Raw genomic sequence first — 21157 nt, 5'->3', positions numbered from 1 at the left:
GGGTGTGTGTGTGGCGGGGGGGGGGGGGGGGGGGGGGGGGGGGGGGGGGGGGGGGGGGGGGGGGGGGTGTGACTAACGTCTACTTCCTGGGAGGAAGGCTGTGCTCCTGAGTGCAGGCGGGACGGGGGACAGTTTTCCTTACAGGGTGGTTTCCAGCAGCTCTTTGATTTTTTTTTTTAATTGAGATTCACATACCATAAAAAAATTAACTTACCATAAAATCCACCATTTTAAAGTATACAATTTGATGGCTCTTAGGACATCTGCAAGGTTGTGCAACCATCGCCACTGTCAAATTCCAGAATATTTTCATCACTCTGAAAAGAAGCTCGTACCCATTTGCAGGCCCTCCCCGATTCCCCCCCCCCCCCACCCCTGCAGCTCTCATTTCTCGCTGTGCGGTGTCACCAGCTGCCCCGGGTGCGGACTTTGGCTGGTCACGGAGTCCTGAAACCTCGCGGCTGGAGTGTGATGGAGGGAAGGAGCCCAGGCATTGGGGCAGGCACTCACTACTGGGTGATTTCAGGAAGATGCTTAACCTCTCTGTGCCACGTTTCCTCCGCTGTTAAATGGAGCTAATAACGACTTACTTTGTACCTCATCGGGTTGTTTGTAAGGATAAAATGAACCACCATATAAATAATAATAGCTACACTTGTTAAGACCTTTGCCTGCGGCATTCTTATTTAATCCTCATTAACCCTGAGAGGTAAGAGTTATTATTATCCTCTTTAATACAGACAGAAAACCGAGCCACAGAGAAGTTTAGTCACTTGTTTAAGGTTGCACAGCTATGAATCAGTTTTTAGGGGCAAAGCATGGAAAACCTGACTTTGTCTTGTTTCCAGAAAAAGGAAATTAATTATAACTCAGAGTAGAAAGTCTAGAAGTCCAGCAAGCCCCAAAGCAGTTTGATTTGGCAGCTCACGGACCCCATCAGGAACAGATGGAGGTTGTTTCGGTGGTATCTGCATCTCAGGTTGGTGGCGAGCTGGTGCCCATGGGCTCTTCCTCAGGACACTGGCTTTAGAATAAGAATACTTCTTTCCCAGGAGCCCCCAGGTGACTTTCCTTCACGCTCCATGGGCCCAAACTGGGTCACACACCCATTCCCACTTCTGTCATTGGTAAGGGGAAGGGGTTTGCCGTGATCGGTTTCAATCATCCGGGATCAGCCTTGGGTCTGGGGAAAGGTCCCCCTCCGCTGCCTCCATGATAGTCATGTAAAATGGAGGTTTAGTTAAGAAGAACAAAGTGGATTGTGGGTAGACACAGCGGGATCCACCAAGGCCAGTAAGCAGCTGAGCTGGGATTTGGACCAGCCCTCCCCTGGGCTTCACCACGTTGCAGCACAGCCTCCACGCAGCTCCTGATGCGCAGTGAGTGCGCAGTGAATCTGGGCGGAATGCATGAGTCTGTACAGTCTAGTTCCCACCTATCCCCAGTCTTTCTGACTCTCTGTTACTCTTCTACAATCGAGTGGTTGAACCCCTCTAGTGATGGGGAGCTCAGTGCCTTACCAGCCATTTTACTTTTCTCATTTGACTATTAAGTGCCACGGCTACCTTTTAGAGTGCTCTCAGATGAATTAGAAAAAGATCTGCTCTGGGTGCAAAAACTGGAAAATGGTGCCTACTCTAGGTGATAGAGCCCTTCATTTCTTGGCTCGGGGTGGTACCTTTGTGGTACGAAAATGGCACCCCTGCCTACGGGTGGATGCAGCCCTGCTTGGGAGACATCCCTTCCCCTAAGGTAGGTGCCTTTGTGCCGTGCACAGTGTCTCTTCTGTTAAGACACTCTCCAGGGGGGTTTGTAATGGGAAGTTCGTGCTCGGGTTCCCCCGCTGGGGGTACACCTGGGCTAAGGGCACCCCTTGCTGCCTGGAGATGGTACAGCTCTCCCTTATCAGGAAGGCTCAGCTGTTTGTCTTCCCCCACCCTCACCTCCTGTTCTGCCTCTCCCTCGCCTCTCCCCAGGGTCAGATGGCGGATGTACGGGAGGTGAAGGATTCCACTGTGTGTGAGACCAGCGGGCCAGAATGGCTCTGTCTGTAACTTCAGTAGAGTCGGCACTGCTGTGGACTGAGCTGCCCCAGGGCTGTTCATGATGGAAACTGGGGAAGGCCAGGGTCTTCTTTTCCTTGGAGAGGGACAGAGCTTTTTCACTGACTTGTTCAGTTTTGAAGTGTGTTTCACTGTAGAGAACAGGAAAGCCTGCATTTCATTCCCTGGTGGGAGTGGGGCAGGTGGCCTCCCAGATTCTCCTCCGTCCTTCTGAACGTGCCGCTGGGGTGAGCAGATGGGCTGAGCAGTGAAGTCGGGACCAGGCAGTCTCACCCGTGGCAGCCCCAGCCCCGTTCCCATCGCTAAGAGTCTCCCTGAGGGTTCCATGTGCCAAGTTTCTGTCCAGTGGGTCTTTTTGTCCTTGATTAACAAGCCTGGAAGCACCATTGAAAGGAAATGCATTAGCTGACTGTGCATCTGTGGGCACTCGGCCTGTCCCCTGGTGTAGACACATGGCCTATTTTGCAACAGCAGTTGGACCTATTTGATGATGATGGTAATGATAATAAATAACATCTACAATTTACTGAGTGCTTGCCATGCACCAGGGTTTATAGGTATCATTTCATTCTGTCCTTAGAGTGACCCTATAAAATATATCACCATCATCATGATCCCCCCACCCCGCAGTTTCCAGGAGAGAAATCAAGGCTCTGAGAAATAAAGTAGCTCACCCAAAGTCATGCATCTGGGAAGTGGCCATCCTGGGCTTCGAACTCAAGCTTTCCTGACCCTGAACTTGTACCTTTAACTTCCATGTTATCAGCAGCCCCTCCCACGCCCTGATCTTTGGATTTGAAGAATTAAGGCTTTCAAGATGCAGAGCCCTAATGGGCTTCAGAACCTAAAGAAGGAGGAGCTCCACAGTCTTCTGAGCCCAGAGGCGGAGCTAGCCAGCTGGGGCATGGGAATGCCCTGTGATTGTGCCCTCCTGATTTTCCTCACGCTGTTTACTCACCTGTGAAATGGGGATTTATGTTCACATCTCTCTTGAGCTTCATCTGTCACGAGCAGTGGGACCTGTTGGAGACATGACATTGGGCATAGTGCAGGCATGCAGGCTCAGAGTTGGAGAACTCTGCGCAGCTGGGTGGCATCCTGACAGCATGGGCTTCTTTCTGTACCTTCTAGGCCTTACTTTTCTCATCCATGGAATGGGAAGAATGACCACACCTCACAGCCCCCTTACACAGCAGGATTTCGTGAGTTATACCTCTAAAGCTCAGAAGCATGAAATTCACATTCGGTGATTGTTGACTAGGATAGTTTTCCTGATAGATTTCTGGGTTTGTACATTTCTAATAATTTCAAATTAAAAATGTGAGTCTGAATAAACTTGTACAAGAGCCTGGAGTCAAAACTGTACATAAATAGCTGACCCCAGGAAGGAATGCAGCAGATGGTGGGTGGGGCAGTTATTTATTTCAGAGGGTTTCTCATGAATTATGTTCCTTGTTTATTGAAACATAGTGATAGAGGCCCTGAGAATATGGATTCCCACTTCACAGAGGGAGAAGGTGTGTCCAGAGAGGTGAGCGTTCACACCTGTGTGTTCTCCAGCTGCCCGGCCCACCCAAAGTCTGCATCATCATTGGGAGCCGTTTGTTTTCCTTACATCCCTCTATGAACAGCAGCCAAAGAGCCAACTCTGGCTTTGCCCTTCCCTTTCCTAAGCTGTCCTGGTTCTGAGGAGACCTGCCCTTTGGCTCTGCGGCCCGAGCTGGTGGCCCTGTCTGCCCCCTCTATTTGCTCTTGTTTTCTTCATCTGAATCACGATCCAATATAGGTCCATGCATTGCAATGACTGGAGTCGCGATGTCTCTCAAGTGTCTTAAGCTGTAGGAGTCAATCTCTGGGGCTGATCAGGATGACACAGGAACTCACTAGAAATGCAAATTTTCAGTGGTCCCAGACCTGTCAGAGTAGAAACAGAATCGCTCACAGGAATGACTTGGCTTGAGAATGTGCTAAGACGGGAGTGGGGAGGCTGGGAGCTCTAGCTGGGAGCCATGGTGGTTGCACTGACCAAAGGGGACGTCTGAGGAGAGAGGCAGGTCTGGATGCTTTGAGAGCTGATCACACGTTGTTAGAGGTAGGTAACTTAGCACATGTATTACTAATATTCTGACTCAGAGGGGTCAATGCCTCTGTTGGGAAAGACCTCTGTAACCCTCCAAATCTGTGGATAGTCACTGAATCCACTTTTGGGTGTACATAGAAACATCCATCTGTCTGTCTACCCATCCATCCACCCATCCATCCATCCACCCAACTGTCCGTCCATCTACCTATCCACCCACCCATCTGTCTACCCATCCATCCCTTCTTTTATCTACCCATCCATCTGTCCATCCATTTTTTTATCTACCCATCCATCTGCCTACTCAACATTTATTGAATGCCTGTGACATGTCAGGAGCTGAGGAATCAGAGAGGAAGTCAAACATAGCCCTGCTCAGATGAGCCCAAGGTCCATGGAACAGAAGCCAGGTGGACAGAAGTATCTTAGTACTGTGTGTGGGGTGATCTGGTGGAGCCCCTCCAAATGCTGGGTTCCAGGGGTCAGCGCCATGAGGTTGCTGGGTGTAATTCATGAAGGTTAGTAGGAAGAACTGTTGGTCTAGAAACCATTTCCTCACCTCCCCTAGCAGTGGTCCGGACACACATGTGCATGTGAACGCCTCGCCCCAACCATGGTCTGGGGTTGCAGGGACTTGTGGGGCTCACTGTCTCTCAGGAAATCCAGCTGTTCCAGTTCTCCCTCACTGGGGCACCTCATCTCCTGAACCATCCCAGGGGGCAGATAACTGGAAGATGCCGCCCAGTATCAGGATGGGCCTGGTGCAGCCCCCCACTCTCAGCTATACTTGGTGCTGTGGTTTCTGCCACTATAAATACTCATTTCCATAGTTACTATTTAGCATCTGGAGAGCAGCTATTTTACACTCGGTGTTCTTTGTAGTCAGAAGGGTCTTCCAGTTCATACCAATCAAATTTCTATTTACTCTGGACATCAACCATGGTGATTAAAAAAAAAAAACCCATAAATTATTTACTGAAATGGAAGTTCAGCTTACAGTAATAATGCATTAGTTCAGCTAGCCATGAAGCCTGTTATAGGGTAATAAAATTTTTTTATTTTCCTTCTTAAAAGATTTTTGCCCATAACCTACACATGACCTTGAGCTGATCAATTTTCAAAGATGACAGTGCAGGAAAGGCATATAAGGAGAGAGAGAGAAAGGGAGAGCTTCTCTCAAATAGCCTGATTTAGGCAATTGTCAGCAAATACCTGTTATCTCACAGCTAGGAGGGGAAAGAAATGAAAATATATATTGCATTTTTTAAATCACAAGGACCAGACCTTAAAAATCCTTTTGAAATCAGGCATTTATTTGATAGATACATAAATCTGGCAGCTGGAAAGAAGGCCTATTCGGAAAAGCTGGGGAGACACCATTGTTGAGACCACCTGTCATTTCACATGAGGCTAGAGCCTTGTGGGAGAAAGTCAGCCCAAGGGTTCTGTCTTCATTTTTTTTAAATGTTGTATTTATGGAGCAGGATCACTTTTATGTATCTCAGAAAGTCTACAATTCTGTGCTCACGGCCATTTGCTGACTAATGTCTCCAGCAGAGAACGACAAGCAAGTTCATGAATTATGGCTGGCTTAGACGTTTCTTATCAAGACTGTTTTTTATTTTAAGAACCTCTGCTTTTATTAAAGCCATTAGAGCCAGGAGCAAATAAAAATGTGTCTGATCTTCACATGTCTGGCATTTTATAACAGGAACCCTGACGAAACCTGTCTTAATTCTCACACCCCTAAGGCAAGTGATGAGTATTAACCTAGTAGGTTCAACTAATTTCTCCTCCATTATCTGGTTTGGGGTTCTAAAAAAAATCCTGTGGCAGGAGACTTGTTGGTTGAGTCAAACTTTTACTTATTTATATCCTCTACTTTGCTTCAAAGCCATTTTCGTACCCCTCTTTGCTGCAAAAATTATTTTAAAAGTGACTTGGTTGAAGAATGTGTTGGGAGGTGGGTCCTGGGTTGAGTGAACCTAGAAAAATCCTTATCAAATTATTTTTATATTCCCACAAACTAAAAGAAAAAAAACAACTGCATCGTAAATACACAAGACAGAAGTGATGTAAAATGATCTGAAACGAATAACGAAGGAGACCAGACAGTTGTTTTCTATTGGTTTACTAGAACGCTTCAGGGTCTCTTTCTCCTTAGCTTGACCATCGTTCTGTGGCTGATTGTTTGCATTCTTGAAACGTCGGTGTTTTTCTGATTCTGTGATGTGAAATCATGAGAGCCCTCTGTGTTACCACATTTCAGGGGTACATAGGGCTGGACATGGAAGATGCTGTGAGCGTCTATTTAATGTAGCTGGAACAGTGGAGTAGGTATTTCTTAGAACTCCCAGGTCCCTCAGCTCTGCCCTTGATGACACTTTCCGGTGGAGTATTTTTCTTTAACCTCTGATTTACCACTCATGGGTCTCAATTCTCTTTCCGTCAGCTTCCTTTCTGGCCCCCAAGCCTGCACTCTAAAAATCTCTATCCTTGTGGGGCTTTTCGTTTTGCCTTGTTTGTCCATCCCCCATGTGCTCAGGCCCTCTGTCCTCGAACTGGAATATCATGTAGGTGGGTCTATTCACGGAGCAGATGTTATTGTATTGGCTTTCATTGTCCACAGTTAGTTACAGTTGGTGTTTCTTACTGTGGATTATGGCCGATGTGGAAGTGGTCGGTAGCCAGGACACGCAGTAGGTACCTTGTGCATATAGACATTCCATATATCAACTTTTTTCTGTTGTCTATTATCTCAGATCTGTCAAATATCCATAGATCAATAGATAATATTCCATTGACCCCGTTGTGTTTATTCCTAATTACTTACCTATTGAATGAGAGCTCTCCAGCTCGGTTGAGATGATTAGCATGCTAGAAATTGCCCATACCCCTCAGGGCCTGAAATAGCCCTTTCCATATTCTTTTCCCTATGAGCTTTTGAGCACCACTTGGACATCCTAAATAGTTAGCTAATAGAACAAAGTTGTCAGTCCTGGCTCTGTGTGTTCCTCTGCGGGATTGGTACATAGAACAAAGTTGTCAGTCCTGGCTCTGTGTGTTCCTCTGCGGGATTGGTACACCTTAACTGGTGAGTTATCTTTGATTTGGGATATGTAGAGCTCTAGATGTGGGCGTGTGTGATATGCATACATTTATAAAAATGCTACTCCTCCATGCCTCTATGCAAATCGGTTTTAAAGTATCACATGGTACAGTTGCATTTTTACTTCTGATGGAGGAAGTCCATGAGGGTTAATTGCCTCTAGGCCTAGCTAAGTGATCAGCAAGGGATTGGGTGAGGGAGGGACAGAGAAAACCAAGAAAATCCTTGGTTCTTGTCCTCACGTATCCTGGAGTCGTCTGGGGGCCCAAGGCCTGTGTTCAACGTGTGGCCCAACACATGCTCTTTTGCAAGTCAGTGGGACGTGCTCTGAGAAGAGCTGAGTGATGGGATAATTAGAACCAAGCAGACAGCAGGGTGGATGGTTTGTCTGCAGATAATAGCTTGTTTGCTAATTGCCAACACCAGATTTACTGGGCAATTAGACATTTGGTGTCTTCCAAGACCTTCTGTGCAAATGTGGACACATGGCCGTGGGCCTTGCAGGTAGCAGGTGGAGGGAAGGTAGCTCCCACTGCTGGATGGCATCTCTCTGCAGGCTGCCCAAGGGGCTGTGGGCAGGGCAGACTTCATGCCAACAGGTGGGAAGGACCATCTGGCTGGGCTCCCTAGCAGAGAGGCTGGATTCTCCCTACTTTATGGAAGGGGGGGTGCCCTTAGCTGGGAGATTCGCAAAGAGGGTGGACTTCAGCAGGCTGGGCCAGGAGCTGGGCTTACGTCTCTGTTCTCTTTTCAAGAGCACCAAGCCATGGGTGCTCCTAGGAATCAGAAATTGCTCTCCCTCTAAGATGAGCAAGTCGAGTTTTTTTAAGGAAAAATTTCTTATTTTGATAAAATATATATAACATAAAATTTGCCCTTTTGATCATTTTTGAATGTACAGATCAGGGGCATTAATTGTATTCACAGTGTTATGCAACCACCATCACTACTATTTCCAGACCCGTGACCTTACTCAGAATAGAAACTCAGCACTTCCTATTCCTTCCTCCTCCCTCCCAGCCCATGGTAACCTCTAATCTACTTTCTGTCTCTATGAACTTGGCTATTCTAGATATTTCATGTACGTGGAATTATACAATACTTGTCCTTTTGTGTCCAGCTTATTCTCCTTGGCATATTGTTCTCTAGGTTCATCCATGTGGTAGCGTGTAAAAGAACTTCTTTCCTTTTTACAGCTGAGTAATATTCCATTGTATGGACACGCCACATTTTGTTTACTCATCTGTTGATGGAGACTTGGCTTGTGTCCACTTTTTGGTTATTATGAATAATGTCACAGTGAACGTGCACATACAAGTGTCTGAATCCCTCTTCTCAGTTCTTTTGGGTAGACACCTAGGCATGGAATTGCTGGGTCATATGGTAATTCTATATTTGACTTTTTGAGGAAGCACTAAACTGTTTTCCATAGCAGCTGTACCATTTTGCACTCCCACTGGATATCTACAAGGGTTCCGGTGTCTCCATCTTCTTGCCAACATCTGTTACTTCTTTCTTTCCTTTTTTTTATAGCCACCATCTTAGTGGATGTGAAGCCGTAACTCATTGTGGTTTTGATTTGCATTTCTTTGATAACTAACGATGTTAAACATCCTTCCACGTGCTTATTGGCCATTTGTGTGTCTTCTTTGGAGAAATGTCTGGTGAAGTCCTTCGCCCAGCAGTTGGTTTGGGCCTCTGTACGTACTCGCCTCTCCGCGTTTCTCCCAGGGGTTGGAACCTCCCTAGAGCCTCCCCAGGAGGAGGGAGACCAGATGCCTGCAGAGAGTGGGGTTGGCTCTGCAGATTCAAAGGCTCACATTCACCCTTTTGTGATTCATTTCACTCCCTCAGCCCATTTGGCACCCAGGGTAATGATGCTATTTGAGTTCTCACTGAGCAGGAAAACACAAAAACCAGTAAGTGTGTGGGATTAACCAAAGAGATATGGCAGCAGGGGCAGTTGGGGCCACTGTGATACTCCCTTAGAAGCAGACAGGCCTTTCTCAGACACCTTGCACCCTCTGGGTTTCCTTGACCACCAGTGTGTTTTAGCAAATTACCCGTTCCTTCCTACCAGGTAGTAGGCTGTGTGCTAGATGGAGCTAGATGCAGAGCACCCCAGCCAGTGCCTGGGATTTGTGGGTGCCCAGGGTCGCTCACCGTCGGTGCTCCACTGCTCGCCGGCCCTGCTAGTCCTGGGCGGTGGGCAGGGAGGTCTGCATGGAGCTTCCAGCAGGACAGTGTGACTTCTCCCTGGGTGTTCATTCCTGGGGGAGGGCCACCGGCCCCTGGCAAGGTGTCAGGACAAATGTCAGCGCCTGCGTAACTGTGAGACTAGCAAGGCAATCGACACAGTGATGTTCAGGCGGCTTTGCTGTTGGCTCTTCTCTGGTTTGACCTCATGTCTGTTGTGGGGCCCCAGGCACGGGGTCCGGGGATGCTGAGCTACCTGACTTTCTGCCACGGTTTTTCTTATGGGCTGTCAAGAGCCATCAGGATCACTGAAGAGAGAGGAGTTTTCCCACGTTGTGATGCGGCCTCCTGCCAGAGGGAGGCAGGAGGTGATGTGTCCACTAAGCAAGGAAGTTCTTTCCGGAAGCTGCATTCTTGTCCTTTATTTCTATAATAGGGCTTGTTGATCTATAGGGTAGGGCAAGGAACCTGGAATCTCTTCCAAAAAAATGCACACAAACATTTGCTCAGGTGGCTATAGGTTCCTCTGGTCCATCGTGGTGCCCAGGTGAGGATCCGGCCCTTTAGAGAGCACAAGCCTGGAGGTGAGGCCATGTGGGGATCGGGCGGTGTCTCTGTGAGGTAGAAGTTGGGTGGGACACAGCGAGAGGCCTGGTGGTTATGTGGAGAGAAAGAATGTTTCATTTGGTCGTTCTAAATACCAAACACAAGGGAGTGCCAGAACAGACAGACTACGTGTGTGGTGGGGTACAGGCTTCCAGGCGACAACAGCACCTACCCATAGCAGGAAGCCCCACAGCTCGTTCCTGCCCCCTGGCTCGGCCCACACTGCTTCTAAGGAGGGCCTCTGTCTTTCCTTTCAGAAACAGCCCCCACGTCTGCATATTCATCTCCAGCCCGGAGTCTGGGGGACACAGGAATCACGCCGCTATCCCCTTCCCATATCGTGGTAAGAAATGTGTCTCCATGTGCTGACGATCTTTGCTTTCTGGATCTGCTGTCACGAGCCAGGCTGCTGGGCAGCCCCTCACCTTCGTGGGTGGGGAGTACATGGTCCCGGGACTAGTCCTGTGAGCCCACCAAGCCCCTTCCCCACCCTCGGCCTGAGAAGGCTTTCTGTGGTGTGGCTGGTGCTTCCGGAGCTGTTGGCCTTGGTGCGTTAGCAGGTGCATTTGGAGGCTGAGGGCCTAGAGCCGGCGAGGCGTCCCTTCGGAATGGAGCAGCCACCTCTGGGCCCGGCATCGGTGAAATGCAGCGGCTTTTTGACTGCAGTTAACTGTCCGGTCCGCAAGCCTGTGGCTGGGCTGGCTTCTGCATCAGCCAGCCCGGGAGAGAAGGCCTGGATGGGGAGGGGGCTGCAGACTGGGCATTTGCTCCCACCCTACCCCTCACTGAGAAGATGGATTTTTTTGTGGGGCAGCTGTTCAAGGGACTTACACGTAGCCGACCAGAGAAAAGTCCCCGGGGAGGAGTGGCTTTGTAGGAGGGGGCACCAGCTTGTCCTGGTTTTCCTGGAACTGTCTGGGTTTCACCTCACTCAGTGTCCTGGCACTCCGTCAGTCCTGGGAGACTGGGAGGCTGGCCTCCTCTGGCCCGGTCCTCACACTGTGGGTTTCCAGACGGCACCCTGAGGGGTCCCCGTAGGAGCTTCAGAGTCACCTTGGGGTGTGGGGGGAGAGGGGGCAGTGTGAGGAGAGGCCAGATGGATGGGGCTCTCACCCCCTGCTCTAAGCAGTACACTTCAAGCCCGACATTTACTGGTTTATAATGTGAAGTTCTGTGGATATAAAAAAAAGTACACTGCTTAAAAAACAAACAAACAAACAAAAAACCAAAAAGGTTTGGAGACCTGGAATGGCCTGACTCACTTGCTTGATGTTGAGGAAAGGCTCTGGCCCCTGAAGGGACAGGGACTTGGCAGGGTCGCATGGCCAGGGCCCCTGGCACGCAGAGCCCTCCTCCCACTCACAACGCGCCGGAGCAGATGGAGTGGGCACTGGCGCTGTGGCAAGGCCGCAGCTGGTAAGGCATTCTGGGCATGGTCTGCACAGGAGTTCGGGGAGGGCAGTGAGGGAAAGATCGCATCACTCGAGGAACCACTGGGCTTCCAGACTGGATGGACTTTCCACAATTAGTCGTGTTCATAAGCAGTTGATAAAGGGGGTGGGGGGCAGGCTGTGGGCAGGTGCCTTCTCGCTGGCAGCCTGGCCCTCCATTTCTCCTTGAGCTACCACGTGGGGGCTGAGGCTGGCCTGCCCTCTCTGTAGGGCTCACCGTGCGGCACACGTGAGCCAGAGTTCTGTCTGTAAGGGGGTGCGCAGCTGAGCAGGCAGGAAGGCCTGGCTCGGCCACCCCCACCCACCCCTCATACCTTACTTCGAACATCTGCAGAATGATGCTGACCCGAACGTCTCGGAGCAGCAGATGTTTCTGGTGGTGGTGGCCATTGACTTTGGAACCACGTCCAGTGGCTATGCCTACAGCTTCACCAAGGAGCCAGAATGTATCCACGTGATGAGGTGAGTGCTGTGGGTGCGGAGGGCCATGTGCGGGCACCGGTCACTATACCTGTGGGGACTTGGAGGAGGGCCCTGGGGGGAGGGGAGGGGCTTCGTTTAAGAAGTGGGTGAATGGCATTTAGTAGGCGGGTCTTAGATTCTGGCCCAGCTCAGCCCAAACCCCCTGTGCCCCTTTTGGGTAAACCACTCTCATCTCTGGACTCCAGGTTCCTGGTCTGTAAAAGCATTGGTTTAATTCTGACTCGGTGGGTCTGGGGAAGGGCCTGGACAGTGTGTTTGAAACCTGTCCTGGGTTATTCTAGCATGCATCCCGAGGAAGAGGTACTGACTTGTAGGGTATTTGTGATGGACAAGGTCCAGGCGTCAGCTCGGCCACATACTGTGTGACCTTACGCAACTGCTGGACCTTCTAAACCTCAGTTTCCTCATCTGTGAAATGGAGGTAATGGCAATGTCTGTCTCACAGAGTGTGTGTGCATATGAAATGAGATTTCCTGCCAAGCTTAGTACATAGTAAAATGTAAGCAGGGAAGGTGCTAGTCCTTAAATGATAGTAACCAGAAAGCAGAGCGGGGTGAATTTCAGGGTCACCCTGAAGTTGTCCGGGGTCTCTTGGGACACACTCTGTGCTCAGGACACTGCTGCCCTCCTCCGCCTCACCCCGCCATGCACACAGCAGCCTAGAACGCCCTCTTGCCCTCCCCATCCACGCATGACGGGCTGTCTGCGAGGACTCTGGTCTACCCTGGCCCCCACGGGGGCTCCGGCTCTGGTGCGGCACTCTCCTGCAGAGTCTGTGGCCCCTCAAAGCTTTGGGGGCCAGGAGTTTATCACTCTGATTTTCCAAATCCAAGGACGGCTCTGAAGATAGATTGTGATGGGTTTTGCAACTCCTTTACCTGGCAATTGTGGAATTTAGTTATGGCTCCCAGAGTAAGATCTTATGCATTTTTGCAGGGTGCTGCTTAAAACATAAGTCATACTAAAAATGACCCCCCACCCCAATCTTGGTTTGGATGTCCTAAGAGGCTCCAGAGCCCTGTGGGTGTCGTATCTTCAGGAAATAATGAAAAGCTGGTTCTAGTAGAGAGCCCCGATGACAGCAGAGCCCTCTTGTCTAGTCGCCATCAGGATTCTGCGTCTGGGTAGCTAGACACCTGCTGCGAGGTCTGCTCTGCCGTCCCCAGGGATGGAAACCCCGAAGGGAGAAGAGCATTGCTGTAAAAAGCTAGACTTCTCCGTAGTTGTTTTGAGAAATGTTATTTCGAAGGGATAGTCTTGCAGTGAAATTGAAAAAAAAAAAAAAAAAGAAGAAGAGCAGAAATAACATTGAGATTGCTTGGGAGGGATCCATACATTATCAGCAGCGCTCAGGCCTCTGGAGAGATCATCTCCGTTCTTGTAGAGAGTTTGGAGGGAGGCCCTACCTGAATTTTAGTTCAGTCAGAACATGTTAACCTTGATACAGACTGACACAATTATGGTTGAGAAAATTCAGTTCTTTGTATGTATTTTAATAGGAATGAAGGAATAAAAATTGGAAGGGAAATAACTCAGGAGGTTCATCGCCTAGTGAAAATGTCAGTTGTTAATGGGAACACAAAGTCCATTTGTGAGCGGTCATGTGGGGCGCATCCAGGTGCCCGGCGTCTGGGGTGGTGAGCATCCCTGGGTCTCAGTGCGCTCGTCATGGGGACTTTGGCTCCCTGAGTAGAAGCCTGCAACTTGATGGAGCTTGACTGGGAACCTGCCAGGGACGATTCCAGACCCAGCTGCGTGGCAAATCCAGGTTGGCTCTCCACCTGGATTGTGGTGGTCCCACCGAAGCTTAATGATGCTATGTCGGGAGCAGGTGTGAGCTCAGCCACGTTCCCAGCAGGCCAGGGAGAGGGACGTGCTTCCTCTAGTACACTGTGTTGCCACCAGAGGCTTCTCGTAGTGGTCCTGTGGCTAGTGGCAGCACGGGAGCCTCAGAACCTGGGAGAGAAGAGAGCATCCTGGCCACCTTGGCAGATGCGGCTTCTCCTCTCTTCCGGAGGAGGGGGAGGCACCAAATCACCTGCCTTCTCCATTCTCCTTCCTAGTCTCCTTTCTACCTAAGAGAAGGAAGGAAGCTTCTCTGGGGCTCCACCTACCCCCTGCCCCACTCCCTTATGCCCCCCTCATCAGCTCCAGGATGGACTCCCATGGTCTCCGCCTATCTGTCTACACTCACCTCTCTCCTCTTCTGGGGCCTCTTCAGCACCCAGCCTTGCAGGAATAGTCCCTTCCCACCTCCCTGCTCCTGTCAGGGCTCTTCTGCCTCCTTGTCACCGTGGCTGGCACCCTGGTATGGAGGCACCCAAGTCTGTTTCTCCTCCTGGGTCTCTCCTGTGAACCCCAGGCTTACATCTCCAGCCCCCTCCTGAGAGTTCAGTGGCAGCAGGTTCACCTGGAGTTCCCTCATTCCCTGCAGCCTCCTTGGTTCACCAGGGCTCCAGGTTTCTGGGAAGGGGGCTTTCTCCTCTGGGCTCCCAAGTGGGGGCCTCTGGTGCCTTGGGTCCTGCTCATGCCATGACCGTTTGGCTCGGTTCTCCCTCGGGACGGCTCATCTTCCTCCATCCCTTTCCTCTGCCCTTGTTTGAGCCGCCTTGCCTCTGCTCCCAGACGAGGCCTGAGGCTCCTCCTCAGCCTCCTGGCTTCCTGTCTAGTTCGGTGTGCTCTGGTCAACCCCAGCTCTGATTCTGCCATGCCCCTGCCCTCCAACCTTTAGGGGTTCCGAGTTACTCACTCATTAATTCTCTCCCTTCCCAGGGTTCTCTTCAGCCTGGTTCCAAACACCTTCCCAATCTCGTTTCTCACATTTCCCATTTACACACTCAGTCTCCACCCCGCCCAATCACTTAGCATCCCCGCACAAGCCCCATGTTCTCCTACCTCTGAGCAGCCTGCAGTGCCCTTCCATCCTTCGAGATCCTGGCAGCTCCCTGTCAGTCCTTCGAGTCTCTCCCTAGCCCTGCATTCCTTCCCTTGCCCTACCATCCAGCACCTCTGCCTTCTCTGGCCCCTAGGGCATTTCCTGGGTCCCTCATTCCCATGTGATAAGGCAGGTATTTGTGTATTTGTTTGGACCCTACCTTGTTTTAGAGAGGACACAATCAGGCTATACGTTTGTTTTGAGGGCTTGCAAATTAAAAAAAAAACCCGCCCCCACGAAAAGGCATAACCTCCTAGGTTGTGAGTTATTTGAAGGCAGAGACATAAAGGTTTCGTGTCTGTGTCACCAGCACCCGGCACATAGTAGGTGCTCAGTGAACATGGAGTGGATGGTCGAAGCAGACCTCGTTCCTGAGCAACACCCTGGTGCTTGCCCCTTTCCTTCTTCTCTCTGACTGAAGTTGTGTCTCTGATCACCACTCAACCAACAGAACAAGAGTGCGCCTGTCGCGGCTCCTGTGAGCACCTACATCTTTAAGAATCGTGCACACAGTAGGTGCTCCAGTCAGTGCCGCCTGAACTGGGATTGTGAAAGAAGGTTCTCATAATCTCTGCCTTTCCTTGATGTCAGGCGATGGGAAGGGGGTGACCCTGGGGTGTCCAACCAGAAGACACCGACCACCATCTTGTTGACTCCGGAGAGGAAGTTCCACAGCTTTGGGTATGCTGCCAGGGACTTCTACCATGACCTGGATCCCAGTGAGGCCAAGCAGTGGCTGTACCTGGAGAAGTTCAAGATGAAGCTGCATACCACGGGGGTAAGCTAGCCTCTCCCTGGCCCCAAGTCCTCCACATTGGAGAGCCAAGGTCCCTCCAGCCCCGAGGTCTTCCCAACCCAGGAAACCCTCAGGCTTCTCCCGAGCAGAAAGTAACATCCATTTACCTTGATTTTAGAAGGAACCTGGAGCACACAACACATGGCACTTTCTGATACACACATGGGCGGGGAGATATTCAGAATATTTAACAACGTGTGTGCCGTGGACACGGGCTGGAACCCCGGCCGAGGGGGCTGGGGGCTCCCTGCTATGCCAGAAGATCCCTCTGCAGTTGCTGGGTTGTTGGGACATCCGGGGATTCTGAAGGCAGGCCTTGGGGGCTGGGGGCATTTGGGGGACCCAGGGCAGTGGCGATTAGCTAACAAGTTTAGAAGTAAACCTTCTGTTGGGGGAAGCAGCAGCTCAGGAAATCAGGTGCTCAATTTCCTGGAGGCTCGACTCCCAGCATGCCAGTGTTCTGTAAGCTGTCTACGTCAGCTAGGCCCTCTCTCAAGATTCATGGGAAAGTTTGGATCACAGGATGGGATTTTTTTTTCGGGGTGAGCATTACATCCCACAGATTTTCCTTAATTCTTGGTACTTAGAGAGTCAGGCCAGCGATGGGTGTTTAAGACCATGGACCCTGGGACCAGAGGGCCTAGATTTAAATCCTGCCTCTGAAACTTGCGAGATGCTTAATCCAAGTGACTTAACCTTTCTGGGCCCTGTGTGGAGTAGAGACACTGACAGGGCCTTCTTCACGGGCATGGTGTCAGGATTAAAGGAATCAAAAAACCTAAAGCTCTTAGAGCTGTGTTGATACTAAGTTCTAGTCAGTTGCCTGCTCCTATGATTATTGCTTTCATTTGTCTGCTGTTAACGTGCTTGCAGATGACAAAACACATGTTAATGGTGACCCTGCAGCCATGTGAAGCAGACAGGTTCCTGCTAGAAATGCATCCTCCCCGTTTCCCCTGATGGCCGTCACCGCCCAACAGCAGTCTTGTGTGGTGGAACACGGGAATTTCTTCCGTTTTGAGTTTTTTGAGTTCTGACCCTCTGGCTTCCTGGTGATTGGTCCCCTCTCTGAACCCGGGAGTTGCCCCCACCCCCAAATCTGGGGTGTCTTTGTTGAGCACCGGGGGTGGGGTGGCTGGCTGGGAAGGGGCGGCTTGTGCCGATGGGTCAGGACAGCTGACAGGCTCCACGAGGCCGCTTTAGTAGCTTTGCGCCCCTTCACACTCTAACGGCAAGGCTCATTAGCCAGCTGGATCAATCCGGAGGCTGATTTCTTTTTTTCCCCCTGGTAGTAATGAGCCTCTGGGTTCGGGCTGCCTTGGGGGCTTCCTCCTGATGTTCGCTCCCACTCTCTGCCCATCGCCGCCCTGTGAGCACTTTTCTTGTCCTTTTTGAATGACCCCAGTCCAGCCAGTGTCTCACAGGCATCCTCTACCCAAGGACCAGACTGCTTTAGCTACTGGCAGAGGAAGGGGGGTGGTGATGCTGCACTCCCAAGAGACTTAAGCACAGGTCTTAAAATAGGAACTCTTCTATTTCGGCGACTCGGTTGGCAGCTCATCGGGGAATGAAAGCTTCACGTCTGTTTAGCATCATGCACGTCAGCGAGTTGGCGTGATGCTTTCAGCCTCTGCTGGGGGGCTCCCGAGGGTGACCATGTGTGTCCAGGTGTGGAAATAGTGTGTCAACTGCATCCGCAGTGGTGCCTGCTTCCTCTCTCTCCTCCTGGGCTCTGTCACCTCCCTGAAACCTCTGCTTCGTGAGGATCCAGGAGAGAGAGAATGAGGGAGGGAGGGAGGGAAAAGTGAGAGGTAGGGGCTGAAGGAAACAGCCAGGGCCCCTGACACAGTAAGGGGACGATGCTGCCAGGCCCCTTAGCGGGAGATAGTGGAAGACACACTGTCCCAGTCTACCAAATACCAGGAAACAGAAATGTGGCTCACTGGCTTCCCCAGATCTCCAAGTAGCAGTTCCCGAAGCCACAAGGCACGTCTCTCCTCCGTCGTCTTACTGTTCCTTCCTCTCCCCAACCAGGACCTCACCATGGATACAGACCTAACGGCAGCAAACGGCAAGAAAATCAAAGCCCTTGAAATCTTCGCGTATGCCCTGCAATACTTCAAAGAGCAGGCGCTGAAGGTAGGACCATGCGCCAGGGCCCCGGGGCAGGGGGAGGCGCACCTGCCAGCCAGGCGAGCAGGCAGGGCCTCAAGGGACGAAGCATAGGACTTACATTCAGAAAGCAGGATGCACCCTCGTGCCCTGCTGGCAGGAATGGAAAGTGGGGCAGCCGCCATGGAAAAGTCTGAGAGTTCCTCAAAGGTTAAACACAGGGCTACCACATGACCCAATGATTCCACTCCTCAGCATATAACCAAGAGAAATGAAAGCGCATATTCACACGAAAACCCATCTGTGAATGTTTACAGCAGTAGTATTTGTAATAACTAAAAAGGGGAAACAACACGAACGTCCATCAGTGGATGGATGGGTTACTAAGTGGGTCTATCCCTACAAGGAGCTATTAGTCAGCCATAGAAAGGAATGACTCACGGACGCCCGCAACCACATGGAGAAAGCTTGAAAACATTACTCTGAGTGAAAGGAGCCAGCCAATCCTGTGTGATTCCATTGTAAGAAATGTCCAGAGTAGGTGAATCCCCAGAGAGAGGAGGTGGATTGGCAGGTGTCGGGGGCTGGGGGAGGGCACAGGAGTGACTGCTGATAGGAATGGGGCTTCTCTTTGGGGTGACGGAATTAGAGAGTGTGCTGGTTGCACAGCCTTGTGAATACAGTAAAACCCACTGAACTGTATGCTTGAAAAAGGAGAATTTTATGAGATGTGAATTACATCTCAGTAAAAAGACAGGCAGAAGACATGGGCGGCAGCTGTGGGGTCTCAGGCGAGGTGCTTAATTTCTCCGACACCCACATTCCTAACCGGAAGAGTGGGGCAGGTTGTGTACCTCGTGGGTTGTTTAACCAGACACGAGGCACCTCCCTCAGAGCTGGGCACAGTAAACTCCTGGCAAATGGTTGCTGTCATCCCTCTTCCCTGTCCCCCCAGATCCCAGGGGAGAAGCTGGTGCCTGAGTGAGCCCCTTGGATGACTGTTGAAAAGTTTGTGCAGAGATGGCCCTGGATGGGGAAGAACTGGCTGATTTCTAAGTGGAATACAGATGTCCACTCGGTGTCTCCGTCCATGGGCATGGTGATGAGTGGGTGTAAGTCAGATGCCTAAAGAACCTCGTGTACTGAGCTTTATCCAAAAAGAATTGGGAACTTTAGAAGTATTTGGTATTATGTGATCACTATAAGAAATTTAGTGAACTCTAAAAATAGGATAGAGTTCTAGAAATAGGGCCTGAGGGAAACAAAGACATGAGAACGTAATACTGCTTTCATCCATTCAAGCACCTTTTTCTTCTTCTGCTGCTGCTTCTTCTTCTTCTTCTTCTTCTTCTTCTTCTTCTGCTTCTGCTTCTGCTTCTGCTTCTTCTTCTTCTTCTTCTTCTTCTGCTGCTGCTGCTGCTTCTTCTTCTTCTTCTTCTGCTGCTGCTGCTGCTGCTGCTTCTTCTTCTTCTTCTTCTTCTTCTTCTTCTTCTTCTTCTTCTTCTTCTTCTTCTTCTTCGGCTTCTTCTTCTTCGGCTTCTTCTTTTTCTCTTCTGCTGCTGCTTCTTCTTCTGCTTCTGCTTCTTCTTCTGCTTCTGCTTCTACTTCTTCTGCTTTTTCTTCTGCTTCTTCTTCTGCTTCTCCTTCTCCTTCTTTTTGGAGTATTTTTTGTGTGCCAGATAGTTCTGGCAGCATTGAAATAAACAGAGTGTGAAGGAGTGTGTAGTCAACAGATTGGTGTTGTGAGGGGGTCATTGTGGGTGTTTGGTGTTTGGTGAAGACAGAGGTTCTGCCCAATGGGTTGCAGTAGGGAAGGCTCCCTGGAGGAGGTGCATCAGGGGCCTCTCCCTGGCAGCAGCTGGAAGGGTGGGTGTTTTGAGCTGGTGGAATGACACAAAAAGATCACAGGGGAAAGGAAACACAGCAGACAGCTCTGGAAAGTGGGCAGTTTGGGCTGAGAGAAGGGCAGGGCTGTGGGATCGAGTGGGAACAGTAAGCTTGGGTCGAGATCTTGCAAAGCCTCAAATGCCAAGCTAATGAACTCCTTGGGTCATGGGGAGCCATCCAAGGATTTCTAATAGGGGAATGCCATGGCCACAGAGATAGCATTCGAGGGAGGGAGACCACAGCATCCCCAGGGCCTGCAGGGTGGAGGAAAGCCCTACGGAAAGAGCAGACTCAGATCCTGAAGGAGGTGCATCTGAGGGCTCCGAGACTCGGAGAGTGGGGGGGTCACTTGGGGAATGTGAAAACCAAGAAGAAAGAGGGGGCCAGGGCGGAGGGAAGAAGTAGATTCTGGGAAATAATTCTTCCACTGGGGGCGGGGCGGAGAGGGACGAGGACAGAAGGAAGGAGGAGGAGGGAGACTGAGTGTGAAGGAGAGCACATGATTCTGGGCGGCAACAGGGCAGACTAGGAGGTGCAGAGATGTGGACCTCTGTCAGCCCGAAGAGCAGGGATCTCAGAGACATGGGCTCAGCACCCGGTAGCCCAGACAGCCAATGAGGGACTGTCTGCCTGTCGTGCCTGTAGACATCTGGAGAAAGTCGAAGCAGCAGAGGGAGGCCCGTGACTCCAGGGCCTTTGGATTAGGAGGAAGAAGCCTGGGGATCTGGGGAAAATTTAGGACCTGAGAAAGTCCATGACATTGGCTTGTGTTTCAGGTTGGCCAAGGGGAAAAGAGTGAACAGCCCATCTCAGAAGGGGAGGGGAGAGATGGAGGGGGCAGAGGGCCAGCAGGGATGTGTAGGAGGGTGTGTGGTTTCGAACATGTCAGCTCAGCCAAAAGCTTCGGGAACCTGGTCGCACATTCTCCCAGCAGGGATCATGCTATAAAGAAATTCCATGAAGAAAAGCTTTTTGAGGAGATTTATAAGCACCGGGGCTCTACACGAGAGAGCTGGCTGGTATCGGAAGGACAGATGGGTTCAGAGGAAGGGACTGTTGCACGTCAGACCAGGATAAGCAAAATACAGTATGTACTAAAGCAGCATATCTCAGGAATCACAGGCATGAAGCAGGCTCATCATTCATGAAGGAAAGCAAGTGAGAAGGGCCTGACATAATGAGATGTTTAATTAATGGCAGGGTCCTTTCCCTTTTAAGCTGTACTCCATCCACTGGTAAACAAACAGCTTTAAACAACCTTCCCTATGGCCAGGGAAGCCCATCATTCACCTTTTGAGCCTTTTCCTGTTTAAAGAGTTTAAAATAGCCTGGATGGTGCTCCGCAGCCTGCTTAGAACCCTTCCCAACACACATCGCTACTCACCTGCCTTTAAAGCCCCGTGCAGACCTGCAAGGAAATAAAACATGATAAAAACAAA

General features: G+C 50.6%; 1 protein-coding gene across 6 annotated transcripts in view; it reads left to right on the top strand.

Annotated features, from left to right (window-relative positions):
• The window catches only part of HSPA12A (heat shock protein family A (Hsp70) member 12A), a 155759-nt gene that overhangs the window by 111062 nt on the left and 23540 nt on the right, over positions 1-21157 (top strand). For 5 of the 6 annotated variants that reach the window (XM_027595949.2, XM_027595947.2, XM_027595948.2 and 2 more), the window contains 4 exons: positions 10312-10397; positions 11840-11967; positions 15515-15701; positions 17754-17858. In XM_027595949.2, the coding sequence (XP_027451750.1) occupies positions 11873-11967; positions 15515-15701; positions 17754-17858 (387 nt within the window). In that variant the 5' untranslated portion in view covers positions 10312-10397; positions 11840-11872. The remainder of the gene's footprint in view (positions 1-10311; positions 10398-11839; positions 11968-15514; positions 15702-17753; positions 17859-21157) is intronic. The other variant, XM_027595950.2, reaches the window with a different exon arrangement.

Source organism: Zalophus californianus, chromosome 15, assembly GCF_009762305.2.
Source record: "Zalophus californianus isolate mZalCal1 chromosome 15, mZalCal1.pri.v2, whole genome shotgun sequence".
NCBI classification, from domain to species: Eukaryota; Metazoa; Chordata; class Mammalia; order Carnivora; family Otariidae; genus Zalophus; species Zalophus californianus.
The sequence above is the reverse complement of the archived record's forward strand: the minus strand, read 5'-3'. Positions and strand labels throughout refer to the sequence as shown.